A 15,252-nucleotide genomic window follows, 5' to 3' on the forward strand; every position below is an offset into this window, starting at 1 on the left:
CTCAAGAAGACGAAAACTGTTGGACCAAACGATTCATTACGAGCACTAGACCCGTTCATAGACACGGACGGAATAATTCGAGTAGGAGGACGGCTACAAAACGCCGCATGATGCCACACATCCAATGTTATTGTCGCCAAACCATCCATTGACAATACTCTTATTTCAATGGAAACATCAGCAACTGGCACATTGCGGACCACAGGCGTTATTATGCAACATTAGACAAAGATTTTGGTCATTAAGAGGAAAAGAGCTGGCTCAGAAGACAGTTAGCCGTTGTGTCGATGTTGCCGAATTCGACCAAAATTGTTGAATCAAATAATGAGCCCACTACCGGCAGACCGAGTTCAATAGCATAGACCATTCAAGAATTGCCGAGTGGACTACTGTGGGCCTTTTTGGACTCACTATAAAATCCGAGGAAAACGACCACATAAGGTGTATCTAGCAGTTTTTTGTTATTTCTCAACCAAGGCGGTAGAGGTAGTAACAGATTTGACTACCCAAGCCTTCCTGGCGGCATTAAAAAAATTTTGCGGACGACGAGGACTACCGTCGAAAATCTATAGTAACAACGCGACTAATTTTGTTGGAGCCTATAACGAACTATCAGAAGTAAAGAAAGCAATTTTCGCCGAGGAGGCACAAGCAATGATACATAAGACCTGCGCAAATCTGAGCATAGAATTCAAATTTATACCACCTCGGGCCCCCCATTTCGGAGGCCTGTGGGAAGCCGCGGTAAAATGAGCAAAGCATTTATTGAAACGAACATTATATACCGCAACACTAACTCATGAAGAACTGGAAACCATAGTCATTGATGTTGAAGCCATTCTAAATTCTCGCCCGTTGACGTCTGTCTCTTCTAGCCCAAGGGATCTTACGGCACTAACGCCAGGGCATTTCCTGATCGGGGAACCTCTAACGGCATCACCCGATATTCACCAATCAAGGCGACGCACAGCTTTACTCCCTCGGTGGAAGCGTCTCGAACAATTACGAAAGGAATTTTGGACACGCTGGAGCCACGAGTACCTACATGAGTTACAGAATCGATCAAAGTGGAAAAGAAGTTGTAAGACGGTAAGGATTGGTGATCTGGGCATAATAAAAGAAGACAACATCGCTCCGTTGAACTGGCCCCTCGGACGCATCATAGCAGTCCATCCCGGTAAAGACGGCGAGGTCCGAGTTGCAGAAATACCAAAAACATCCGGCAATATAACATGGGCTATACAGCGACTGACAGTGTTACCAATCAACGATAAGAAGGAGGAAACCTACTAATTACAAAAAAAAAAAAACAAAAAAAATGCTTGTCCTAACAATGATTCTCATCTGGGTGATACCCGGACTGTCGTTGCCCATCTCCACACCATCAGAAGAAAAGGCCGTTAACCCTGTCGTCATCACTCCCATCAACAATGTGACTGGAACCATCATAGAAGCCACCGATAGGATGGCAATCAAATCTGCGGAGTGGACACTCAGCACATTCTTTGACCTCAGTCAATTGGCACGAGAAATCGAAACAGTTAAAAGGGGTATCCAATCTATAAAACAATGGTGCCCAACGGCATACGAGGTGTGCCCCACAATCATACAAACGTTGCAGGAAGTGGCGGAAATTCAAGATGTCGATCAGTTAATGCATCATCAACGATAAAATCGCGGAGCACTGAACATCGTTGGAAATATCGCGAATGGGCTATTCGGAGTACTCGATGATCAATGTGCCAAACGGATGGAAGAGATTATTGGCAAACTCCCAGAACCAGACGTCGATTCTGGATACCACCATCAACAATATGAGGAGGACGACGATCGAAACTCAGAAGAGGATGCAGGACCTAGAAGCCAGTGTAGCCAGAATCAAGGTGAGAAGTCATGCGGCTGATCGGTATCTTCCGCATGCAGTCTCAGAATTGGTCGTCGTGGCAAGCCACATTTGGCGAGTCCAGGATGCTGCATTGAATGTGTTAATCGGGGCACACGAAGGAAAATTAAGCCCTGCATTGGCGTCGGTGGAACAAGTAAAACAGGTGATCACAAAAATACAAACAAAAAAAGCCTGCCACCGGGACGGCTATTACCCATCACCATTGAAACAGCACAAGACTTATATCGACTGGCGACCACGAGGGTACAAGAAACCGAGGACTTATTAATGTTCCATACAAGCGTTCCGTTAGTCGAGGAAGACGAATTCACAGTATTACATTATTGTTGCAAGCGGGTTGAGTAGCGCTAAACTTAATGTTTTCAATATTTTAATGCCCATCATTTTAAAAATATCTATTCAAACTTTTTCAAAGGTACTTTCCACGGTGCCATATTTAATTGGCGAATATTTAAAATCGCGGCATTTTTTCCAATCATTGTAAATAGTTGTTCTAAGTCAATACCATATAAAAAAGCATCTTGACGAGGTAAAATACCGGTGACGAAACTGCATGCGAAACCCAAAATATCGAATATCAATTTTTGTGACGAAAATATACTATATAGGTGTTCAAAATGCAGGTTCGACACCGGTATTTTACCTCGTCAACAGGTTTTTTTATACGATACCAGTTTTTTCTTGTATACATAGATCTTCAATTATTTAAAAAAGAACGCATAATATATAAAATATTAAAGTAACCTCTGGCCGGCGATTCACACAGTTAGCAATACTTTAACTGTAAGGATAAACACCAGAACTCTTTTTATTTACTCCATAGATTTTGACATTAATGAAAGTGGAATAATTAAAAACCTTTCCAAAGATGTAAATAATGTTTTAATACTTTAGTGATTCTGAAGTTATACGTACTTTAATTAACAAAGGTTTTGGAATTTGGTTAGTTTAAAAATTTTAGTTCAAAATGTACCCAAAATCCTATTAAAAATCAAAAATTGTGTCGTAGTTGTGAGAAACCAAATTGTTTAAACAATTAAACAGATGAGAGGCCGATCCCATTGAGAGATTCACTGTTTAATAAATTATCAAAAAAAAAAACAAGAAAGGAAAGCTAATTTCGAGCGGAGCCGAATTTTATATACCCTTTGCAGTTAAGAAGGAGCTTATATTATTATTATTTGTAACGGATCGTATATAGTTGTCCGATCCTTATAAGAATTTTACCATCAAATAAATTTTCTAATTAAAAAATTGGAAACAGCCGCAAGCATCTTTAAAAATAGCAAGTTTGTGCCATTTCCGATGGTTCAGTTCAAAACGGAATCCGTAGAAAATCACATTTTTAGCTATAGAATATAGACGTTCGATCTTAATAAAATTTTGCAAATCGGATATGATTGTCCAAAATGTATTCGGTACTAAGGGTCATCTTTCTAACTTAAAAAAACACCAAACAGCTATAGGACAGCTAAAGAATATAGTCGGACGATCCTTATGGATTTTGTACATAAGATATTTTGACCAAATATAATATAACATGTGTGGAAAGTCGCAAACCTCTAACTTAAAAATCACCAAAGTTATGGCATTTCCAGCTGTAGGATATAGTCGACCGATATACAAATAAAGTAAAAGTTAAAAGAATTTATTCCATATTTTCAAGTTTATTGCACACGTACATGAACATATGTAAGTAGTGTATCCGCAAATACACTTAATGTATCTGCCCTAGACAACGAATCCTCCATAAAACCAGTATACCCTGCCATACCTATCAAATCATATACAAGCATCATTCAAGAGCCTACTGTGGGAATAATTCAAATAGGCTAGACACAAACCCTTTCCCATAGCATTATCATTGGCATCCAGACATAAACATAGAAATAAACCATTCACACGCCTTTATCGAGACATGTCAGCATAAAACTCTGACCAATCAAAACTATTCAACCAAGGTCCATCTATGCTGCCAGCGCCGCTGGCACCGATAAAAGCTATAGTTATAAGAAAATTGAATTTGTAAAATCAGTTTATAATCAACGATCAATCCAATAGGATATCTTTATTACTCATACTTGATACACCGCAAAACGAATCTATAAACATTTTCAAACATTAGTGAAATCACGAATGAGGATTTCTAGTGTGAAGTGCAACAAACATTACACTAAAAAATTTTAATACCAGTGAACTCAGCATTAGTCAAATCACGAATGAGGATTTCTAATGTCTATTTGAAATTAAAAAATAAAATAAAATTATTAATTTAATCAAGACAATTTAAAAAATAAAAACATATATACCAAATTAAATAAAAACAAGAAAGGAAAGCTAACTTCGGGCGGAGCCGAAGTTGATATACCCTTGCAGTTCAGTCGCAGTCCGCTAGGTGGCGCCACGTATCTTATATTATTAGATATATAGCGGATCGTATATAGGCGGCCGATCCTTATGAAATTTGGCAAATCAGATTATTTTATCCAAAAGAGAATCTGTACCAAGTCTCATCTTTCTAACTTAAAAAACAACAAAGTTATGCCAATTCCGATCGTTGTATGACAGCTATAGGATAAAGTCGGCCGATCCTTATGAAATTTTGTACATAAGATATATTGATCAAATATAACATGTGTCCCAACCCTCTATCTTAAAAAACAACGAAGTTATGGCATTTCCGATCAATCAGTTATATGGCAGCTATAGGATATAGTCGACCGATCCCGACCGTTCCGACTTATGTACTGCCTGCAACAGAAAGAAGGGTGTGTGCAAAGTTTCAACTCGATAGCTTTAAAACTGAGAGACTAGTTTGCGTAGAAACAGACAGACAGACAGACAGACGGACAGACGGACAGACGGACATGCTCATATCGACTCAGGAGGTGATCCTGATCAAGAATATATATACTTTATAGGGTCGGAGATGTCTCCTTCACTGCGTTGCACACTTTTGACCAAAATTATAATACCCTCTGCAAGGGTATAAAAAACTTTAAAATGCAATCTGAACAAGCATCCACATCAGCAGCAGCAAGGCACATCCTGTCTGACAGCAATATGAATCATTTCTTCATGCAACTAAAAAAAATTGACAAATTTGATGGTGATACAATGTATTTAGCACTATTTATAAAAAGTGTTGATAACTTGATTACCCAATACAAAACAACATCGTCTACTCAGAATGAAATCATTCAAGGAGCTATCCTAAACCTCATCGTTGGACCTGCAAGTACAATTCTTCTTAGGAATTCAACCCATGATATATATAATTTATCCCGAAGTGTTGAAAATCGATATAACATACCAATGGTCTCCACATCTAATACTCCTAATACTAATAATATTAATAATAATCAAAGGGACAGAAACCAAAATTTCAATCAGAATATAGGAAACAATAGGAGTCAAAATTATAATAACCGTGGGACATACAATTATCAACAAAGACAAAATACTTTTGATTCAAATCGAAATTTTAATTCAAACTATAATAATAATTATAGATACTCTCAAAATCCTTAAGGTTAAAACTCTCCAAATTATAATCGATCTGTTAATGTTCCTCAAAAACTATCAGACCAACTGAATAGACCAGAACCAACGGAAATAGATGAAAATTTTCAGTCACAAGCCTCGGAAGAAACACAACAGCAATAAAAATAAAAATTGATAATAGACCATGCACTTGCCTTATTGACACAGGTTCCAGTATAAGTTTAATGCATGAAAATTGTTTAAAATATCCAATTAAAGAGAATAATATAAAAGTTCAAACAGTAGGAAATTCAGTCACTTTGAATAAATTCATTGAATTCATAATTCCAAAATTATTTAAATCTAAACAAAAATTCTTTGTCAAAGAATTTCCCAATCATTACGATTTTCTTTTAGGACGTAATATTTTAAACCTTACATCAGCCCAAATAGATTTTAGAAAGAATATTGTTAAACTAAATAATTACGAATTTCCTATGATCAATGTAATAAAGGAACATAACAAAAATTATACAAACATGTTAGAAGATGATAAACACATTTACGCATTGGAAACGGAATTAAAAACTAGTTATATTCGAAATGATCACCTCAACAGTGAGGAAAAATCGGCACTACATTCTCTAATGTCCAAATTCTTTGATATTCAGTATCATGAGGGTGATAATTTGACCTTCACAAATGAAATCAAACATAAAATAAAAACTAAACATGAAGATCCCATTTATAGAAGACCATATACTTATCCCTTTATTTATGACAATGAAGTAGAAAACCAAATAGCAGATATGATTAAACAAGGTATTGTCCGCAAATCTAAATCTCCTTATTGTAGTCCTATAGTAATAGTACCCAAGAAAATGGATGCATCGGGCATTCCAAAATTTCGTGTGGCTATTGATTACAGAGTGCTTAACGAGATAGCTATTGATGATAAATTCCCCATCCCCAATATGGATGAAATACAAGATAAGTTAGGAAAATGTCAATATTTTACAACGTTAGAACTGGCAAAGGGATTCCATCAAATTGAAATGTACCCAAGATCAATTCAAAAAACAGCCTTTTTCACCAAGAATGGACACTATGAATATACTAGAATGCCTTTCGGTCTAAAAAATGCTTCTGCTACATTCCAGCGATGTATGAATAATATTCTTCATGATATAGTAGGAACTCATTGCCTAATATATTTAGATGATATTATTATATTTTCAACTTCCTTACAAGAACATATTCAGTCCCTTCAAAAAGTCTTCGTCCGATTAAGAAAATCAAATCTTAAACTTCAATTAGATAAATGCGAATTCATGAAAAGAGAAACAGAATTTTTAGGCCATATAATTACTACTGAAGGAAATATAACAAACACAAAAAAAATTCAAGCTATGCACGATTTTAAAATTCCAAGTACTCCTAAACAAATTAAATCATTTATTGGTTTTTGTGGATTTTACCGAAAGTTTGTTAGAGAATTTGCAAAAATTGCTAAACCAATGACCCAGTGCCTTAAAAAGGGTTCAAAAATAAATGTCAAAGATAATAATTACGTTGAAGCATTTAAAAAATGAAAAACACTAATAACGAATGATTCAATCCTTAGATATACAGATTTTGAAAAAACATTTGAATTAACGGCTGATGCTAGCTGTCTTAGCTCAAGAAGGTAGATCAGTTTGCTATGCAAGTTAAATGATCATGAAATAAATTATTCAAATATCGAAAAAGAGTTATTAGCCGTAGTCTGGGCAACCAAGTACTTCCGACCATATCTATTTGGAAGAAAATTTAAAATTACATCCGATCATAAACCACTAGTTTGGTTAGACAATTTTAAAGAACCTAATATAAAATTGCAAAAATGAAAAATACATCTTAGTCAATATGATTGTGGTATGAATTACATTAAAGGAAAGGAAAATTATGTAGCAGACGCCTTATCTACGCTACCAAAAAAAGAATCAAATAATGAACAACTAGAAGAACCATTTCAAAACAAAGATGATTTACAAAGTACAGGAGCTACAATTCATAGCGCCCAAGAAGACAATGGCAATTGAATTCAGATTACAGAGCGTCCAATTAATGTTTTCAGTCACCAATTAATATTTGAAAAGGGAAATGAAGATAGTAATGAATTAGTCCGGTATTTTAATAAAACAATTAATACAATAAAATATAGTAACATGACGGAACGTACAGCAAAAGACATTATTCTTAAATTTGTATGTGGACACAATTTTATAATGTACATAAATAATGACGACGATTTCGCAATATTTCAAAGGGTTTTCATGGAACTAATTAAACCAAATTTGGGTACAAAATTAATGAAAACATCAGTAATACTTCCTAATATATCTACCTACGAAAATTATCACGAGAAAGTAATTTATATTCATAAGAAAACTGTTCATCAAGGTATTAAAAAAACATATGACGATTTTAAAGGTAAATACTATTTTCTAGATGCACAAAAATAAATCCAAAATATAATTAACAAATGCGATATTTTTAATTATGCAAGGCAGAATATAGAAAAGTTGCATTAATATTTGCAAAAACCCCTGAAAGTAAAAATATCCGTGAGAAATATGTAATTGACTAATTTTTATTGATCAAAGAAAATTTTTAACTTGTATTGATATCTATTCAAAATTTGTTTGAATTATAGAAACTCATACCACAGATTGGATCGAAAGTAAAAAAGCATTACTTAAAATATTTAATATGTTAGGTAAACCAAAAATAATAAAAATGGATCAAGATCCCGGATTAGAATGCAAATCATTACAAAAATGGTTAGAAAAAGAAAATAATGAGATCGAAATTACTAGTAGCAAGAATGGTACAGCTGATATAGAAAGAGTTCACAAAACAGAAAAAATTATACAAAAAGATGAAAAACACTAGCAGGAAATAAATAGGGGTCACAAAGTAATAAAACACAAAAGTAAATTTAAAAAGCTTAAAAATCGCAATTTTTCTCGTTATTCCAGAAATGTTGAAAATTCTGATTCTGATATTGAAAGTGGTAATAATAGTACTGTGGCAACCCTAAGTGCTTACCATAGCACAATCGAACTCGATATCCTATGGGAGTATCGATATCGCTGAAGGCCCTCTCTAAAAACACATTCTTTTCTGCGTCTCACGACATCGACAGCCTCATCCTGCAGCTAGCAACGCTTTTGTTATTTTTCATTAGTTTTTAAGCAAATATATAGTGAATAAATGAACATTAAATTGGTGACCCCGACATGATCACTATATAGACGCGAGTACCGGTGCTTACAATGGAAAACAACGACACCACATAAGACGACGCCGACGTCTTTCACGATACCGTTACTCGCGGTTCCGACGTAGTTATTAACCGCCTGGCGGTTAAAATTACGCCCTTTTGGACCGAGCACCCAGAATTATGGCTGTCGCAAATCAAAGCCCAATTCGTTCTGGCAGGAATAACTACAGACGACACGAAATTCAACACGATCCTGGCGTCAATCGAAGCACCGGTACTGGCCCGAATTGCCGACGCCATCGTCAACCAACCAGGCACAGGCATGTACGAAAACTTAAAGTCGTGCATTTTGGAACGCTTCTGCGAAAGCGAGCAAAAGAAAATCCAGAAGTTGATTTCGGAAACTGACCTTGGGGACAAGCGCCCCACACAACTGCTCAACGAGTTAATCGCACTCGCCGCAAACAAAGTTGACGAAACTTTCTTAAAAGCACTGTGGCTGCAGCGCCTACCAACACAAGTGCAAGCGATCTTGCAGATTTAGCTAAGTTGGCAAGCAAAGTCATGGAAGTCGGCGATTTTCATCATATACGCATCGTTGATGCCAAATCGGCGCCACCCAGCAGCACCGTTTTCGACGAACGCCTAGACCGCATCGAGCAACAAATCAACGCGCTGTTCAAAAACCGTTACCCCAAGAACAGTTCATCCACATTAACGGATCGCAACAGCGTCCCGACATCAGGCTTGTGTTGGTACCACAGCAAATTTGGCAACGCCACCAAGAAATGTCGCCAACCGTGCTCGTTTTCCTCCGAACCAAAAAACTAAAACAGTCTTCGGATTCGGCGGACAAATTCGAAGAAAACCACAACACAATTGCCCGCCTCGCCATCAACGACAATTACTCCAAAACTCAATTTCTCATCGACACCGGCGCCGACATTTCAGTGATGCCACCCTGCAGAATCGCAAAAACTATGCTCACTCCAAAGCTTCTTTTCGCCGCCAATGGTACGAAGATACAAACCTATGGAGAAAAACGCATAACAGTGTCGCTGGGATTGGGACGAAACTTCGTTTGGACCTTCGTATTAGCTGACGTCAACTGCGCTATCATTGGAGCTGATTTCCTTCAACATTTCGACTTACTCGTCGATATGAAACGACGCAAACTCATCGATCGAGCTACGCTGCACGAATCAACATGTCACGCGCCTCAACGTAAAATCAACGCGATTTTATCCTACGACACGAGCAACCAATACGCTAGGTTGCTTCACGAATACCGCGATCTCGCAACGATCAACTCGAACCGGCTGCCAGCAGAGTCCGAAGTAACGCACTTCATCTCGACCAGCGGCCCGCCTACTCACGCCCGCGCCCGACGACTAGCGCCCGACAAACTCAAAGCCGCACAACTGAGTTCTCCTACCTCATCGAAAAAGGAATATGTCGCCCCTCAAAAAGCCACTGGTCCAGTCCATTACACCTGGTAAAGAAAGCAAACGGAGAGTGGCGACCATGCGGCGACTACAGAGCACTAAACAACGTAACAGTGCCGGATCGATACCCTATTCCGTACATACTGGATGTAACAAGCATCCTACACGGTAAAAAGATATTTTCAAAAATCGACCTGCAAAAGGCATATCACCAGATCCCTGTCGAACCGAAAGATATTCCCAAAACAGCAATTATCACGCCTTCTGGGCTATTCGAATTCTTGTTCATGACATTCGGCTTACGCAACGCAGCGCAAACTTTTCAGCGTCACATAAACAACGTAATACAGGATCTCGACTTTGTTTTCGCATACATCGACGACATTCTGATCGCTTCAGAATCCGAGGAGCAGCACGAGACACACCTCCGTACGATCCTTGACCGCCTTCGAAAGGCACATCTCACCGTGAACTTTGAGAAGTGCCAATTTGGTAAATCACAACTCACGTTCCTGGGACATGACATCAGCCAGCACGGTTTGAAACCAAAGCCAAAGTGGAAGCCATTCGACACTTTAAAAAACCGCTTATAGCTAAAGATTTAAAAAAGTTTCTGGGTATGATCAACTTCTGTCGGCCGTTTATCCCACGTGCTGCTGATAACCAACACATACTCCAGACGCTAATCCCTGGCAATAAAAAGAACGACAAAACCCCGATACTGTGATCTACAGAAGGCGACCACGCATTCGACGCCTGCAAGAACGAGCTTGCAAACGCTACGTTGCTGAACTACATGGCACCTAACTCGCAATTAACACTAACCACCGATACCTCCGATGATGCCATGGGTGCCGTGTTACATCAGATTGTCAACGAGCAGACGCAACCACTGGGTTTCTTCTCCAAGAAATTCACACCGACGCAAAAGAAGTACAGCACCTACGATAGAGAACTGACTGCCATATATCAGGCCATTTTGCACTTCAAGTTCGCATTGGAGGGCAGAAACTTTATAATTTTCACCGACCACAAGCCGCTGATGTACGCTTTCAATCAAAACAGCGAGAAAGCATCACCGCGACGCGCGCGCCAACTGGATTTCATCAGCCAATTCAGTACCGATATCCGGCACATCACAGGAGAGGAAAACAAAGTGGCTGATCTTCTCTCAAGCATCGAAGCCATCAAACACATCGACTTCGACGAGATGGCACTGGAACAGGAAAACGACGACGAACTACAATCGCTACTCAATTCTGATCCAGAAAATACCATCTCACTAACCAAATTATCTCTTTCAGGCTCAAACAAGCAATTGTACTGCCACGTCGCCAATAACCAGATACGCCCGTTCGTGCCCAGATGTCTACGCCAAACCTAGATTCAAGCCCTGCATTCGCTGAGCCATCCAGGAGTTAAGGCGACGAATAAATTGGTCGGCAAACACTATATTTGGCCCCACATGGCGAAGGATGTGGCCAAAATCGTACGCTCTTGCATTCCGTGTCAAAAAGCTAAAATCCAACGACACACAAAATCGCCACTGGTAGAGTATGCCGCCAGCGACGCCCGTTTCGAACACATCAATATCGACATCGTTGGCCCACTGCCATCATCGAACGGATACCGATACTGCCTCACGTGTATCGATCGCTTCTCAAGATGGCCCGCAGCAATCCCTTTAGTCGACATCACAGCACAATCGGTGGCCAACGCTCTGATTTCGGGCTGGTTCGCTCTGTACGGAATCCCTCTCCACATCACAACAGATTTAGGCCGACAATTTGAGTCCACACTTTTCCAAGAGCTCGCCAGAATTTGCGGTTTTAAGCACCTGCGCACGACGGCGTACCACCCACAAGCCAACGGGATGATCGCCTGCACCACAAGCCTGCACTTAATCCTCCTAGGCCTACGTACAACAGTTAAAAGCGACATCGGGTTGAGCCCAGCTGAAATGGTTTACGGCACCGCTCTACGTGTCCCTGGCGGATTTTTTACACCAAACACACAAAAACATACCGAGTCTGAGTTCGCCGAGGCTCTTCAAAAAACAAGCTACCAACCACTAAGCCAGTGCACCATCATACACCGCAGGAATTTGTGCACCCGGATTTAAACCATTGTACCCACGTCTTCGTCAGAGTGGATCGAGTCAAAACCCCTCTAGAAGCAAACTACGAGGGTCCGTTCAAAGTGCTAGCAAAGCACGACAAGTACTTTACACTCAAAGGACATACAAAAGACAACAAGGTGTCTATCGACAGACTTAAACCGGCATACATCTTCCAAAACGAATCTCCCTCGACTCAAGAGAAAACGACAGCGCCAACTGCCCAGCCAACCGAGCAGTTATCAAGATCAGGACGACGAGTCAGATTCCCAGCAAAGTATCTTTCCTAACAGGAACTCTAGGAGGGGGGTACTGTGGCAACCCTAAGTGCTTACCATAGCACAATCGAACTCGATATCCTATGGGAGTATCGATATCGCTGAAGGCCCTCTCTAAAGGCCTTTTCTGCGTCTCACGACATCGACAGCCTCATCCGCAGCTAGCAACGCTTTTGTTATTTTTCATTAGTTTTTAAACAAATATATAGTGAATAACTGAACATTAAAGTACCATGGACTCGTTAGCATTAATAACGGCTCAACAAATTAGTATTGTCCCAGTTACTTCAAAAAATGGCTATTTACTATTGAATAAAGGAACTATAAAAATACCTGTTAATTACGAACACCACATGATAGAAATAAATCAAACAAAAATATTAAATACATACCAAGAATTTATAAAATATGAAAACAAAAAAGAGTTAGAAATAAAATTAAATAATATAAGAGAAAATATGATAGAAAATTCAGAATTTAATGAAATCATTGGTATAATAAATAAACATACAGAAGACATAAATAAATTAATACGGGAAGAAGAGGAAAATGAGGCCTTGCTCCTTTTAGATACTCTTTACACACTTTTCTAGAATACATTGAAGATTTACAAATGGGGATTCAGTTAACAAGAATTGGAATATTTAATCCTAAAATATTGAAACATGAACATGAACAGTTAGATGACATTATTGAAGAAAAATTATTATTAATAAAGGCATCAGCTTGGATATGCAGTCAAACCAAAAATACTTTTATTTTAGCCCATATAACAACATCTTTTAATGAAACTCAAAAATACAGAAAAATTAAATATCTGGATAATATAGGCCGCCAAATTGACATAAATATTCACAAATTTGAATATTTTATGAATGATAATAATAATAAAAGTGTTTATTATTTGGAAAGTTCTGCAAATCCTTTAGTGGATGTAATGGATCAAAAATATTTAGTAACTGACCAATGAATTTCAAAGAACCTTACAAATCAATTAGCAATTTGTCAACACACTTTGTCAACACAAGATTTACAAATGGGGATTCAGTTAACAAGAATTGGAATATTTAATCCTAAAATATTGAAACATGAACATGAACAGTTAGATGACATTAATGAAGAAAAATTATTATTAATAAAGACATCAGCTTGGATATGCAGTCAAACCAAAAATACTTTTATTTTAGCCCATATACCAACATCTTTTAATGAAACTCAAAAATACAGAATAATTAAATATCTGGATAATATATGCCGCCAAATTGACATAAATATTCATAAATTTGAATATTTTATGAATAATAATAAAAGTGTTTATTATTTGGAAAATTCTGCAAATCCTTTAGTGGATGTAATGGATCAAAAATATTTAGTAACTGACCAATGTATTTCAAAGATCCTTACAAATCAATTAGCAATTTGTCAACACACTTTGTCAACACAAGATTTACAAATGGTGATTCAGTTAACAAGAATTGGAATATTTAATCCTAAAATATTGAAACATGAACATGAATAGTTAGATGACATTAATGAAGAAAAATTATTTTTAATTAAGACATCAGCTTGGATATGCAGTCAAACCAAAAATACTTTAATTTTAGCCCATATACCAACATGTTTTAATGAAACTCAAAAATACAAAATAATTAAATATCTGGATAATATAGGCCGCCAAATTGACATAAATATTCATAAATTTGAATATTTTATGAATAATAATAAAAGTGTTTATTATTTGGAAAATTCTGCAAATCCTTTAGTGGATGTAATGGATCAAAAATATTTAGTAACTGACCAATGAATTTCAAAGAACCTTACAAATCAATTAGCAATTTGTCAACACAAGATTTACAAATGGGGATTCAGTTAACAAGAATTGGAATATTTAATCCTAAAATATTGAAACATGAACATGAACAGTTAGATGACATTAATGAAGAAAAATTATTATTAATAAAGACATCAGCTTGGATATGCAGTCAAACCAAAAATACTTTTATTTTAGCCCATATACCAACATCTTTTAATGAAACTCAAAAATACAGAATAATTAAATATCTGGATAATATATGCCGCCAAATTGACATAAATATTCATAAATTTGAATATTTTATGAATAATAATAAAAGTGTTTATTATTTGGAAAATTCTGCAAATCCTTTAGTGGATGTAATGGATCAAAAATATTTAGTAACTGACCAATGTATTTCAAAGATCCTTACAAATCAATTAGCAATTTGTCAACACACTTTGTCAACACAAGATTTACAAATGGGGATTCAGTTAACAAGAATTGGAATATTTAATCCTAAAATATTGAAACATGAACATGAACAGTTAGATGACATTAATGAAGAAAAATTATTATTAATAAAGACATCAGCTTGGATATGCAGTCAAACCAAAAATACTTTTATTTTAGCCCATATACCAACATCTTTTAATGAAACTCAAAAATACAGAATAATTAAATATCTGGATAATATATGCCGCCAAATTGACATAAATATTCATAAATTTGAATATTTTATGAATAATAATAAAAGTGTTTATTATTTGGAAAATTCTGCAAATCCTTTAGTGGATGTAATGGATCAAAAATATTTAGTAACTGACCAATGTATTTCAAAGATCCTTACAAATCAATTAGCAATTTGTCAACACACTTTGTCAACACAAGATTTACAAATGGGGATTCAGTTAACAAGAATTGGAATATTTAATCCTAAAATATTGAAACATGAACATGAACAGTT

At 36.9% G+C, this 15,252-nt stretch overlaps 1 protein-coding gene across 1 annotated transcript; it reads left to right on the forward strand.

The window, feature by feature from the left end:
- Positions 1 to 1,709: 1,709 nt before the first annotated feature.
- Positions 1,710 to 10,153, forward strand: LOC123258164. Its single transcript, XM_044718041.1, has 2 exons — positions 1,710 to 1,883; positions 9,386 to 10,153. Exons 1-2 carry the CDS (start codon positions 1,710 to 1,712, stop codon positions 10,151 to 10,153), a joined length of 942 nt encoding a protein of 313 aa, XP_044573976.1.
- The last annotated feature ends 5,099 nt before the right edge of the window (positions 10,154 to 15,252 follow it).

This window comes from Drosophila ananassae, assembly GCF_017639315.1.
Source record: "Drosophila ananassae strain 14024-0371.13 chromosome Y unlocalized genomic scaffold, ASM1763931v2 tig00000090, whole genome shotgun sequence".
Classification (NCBI taxonomy): domain Eukaryota; kingdom Metazoa; phylum Arthropoda; class Insecta; order Diptera; family Drosophilidae; genus Drosophila; species Drosophila ananassae.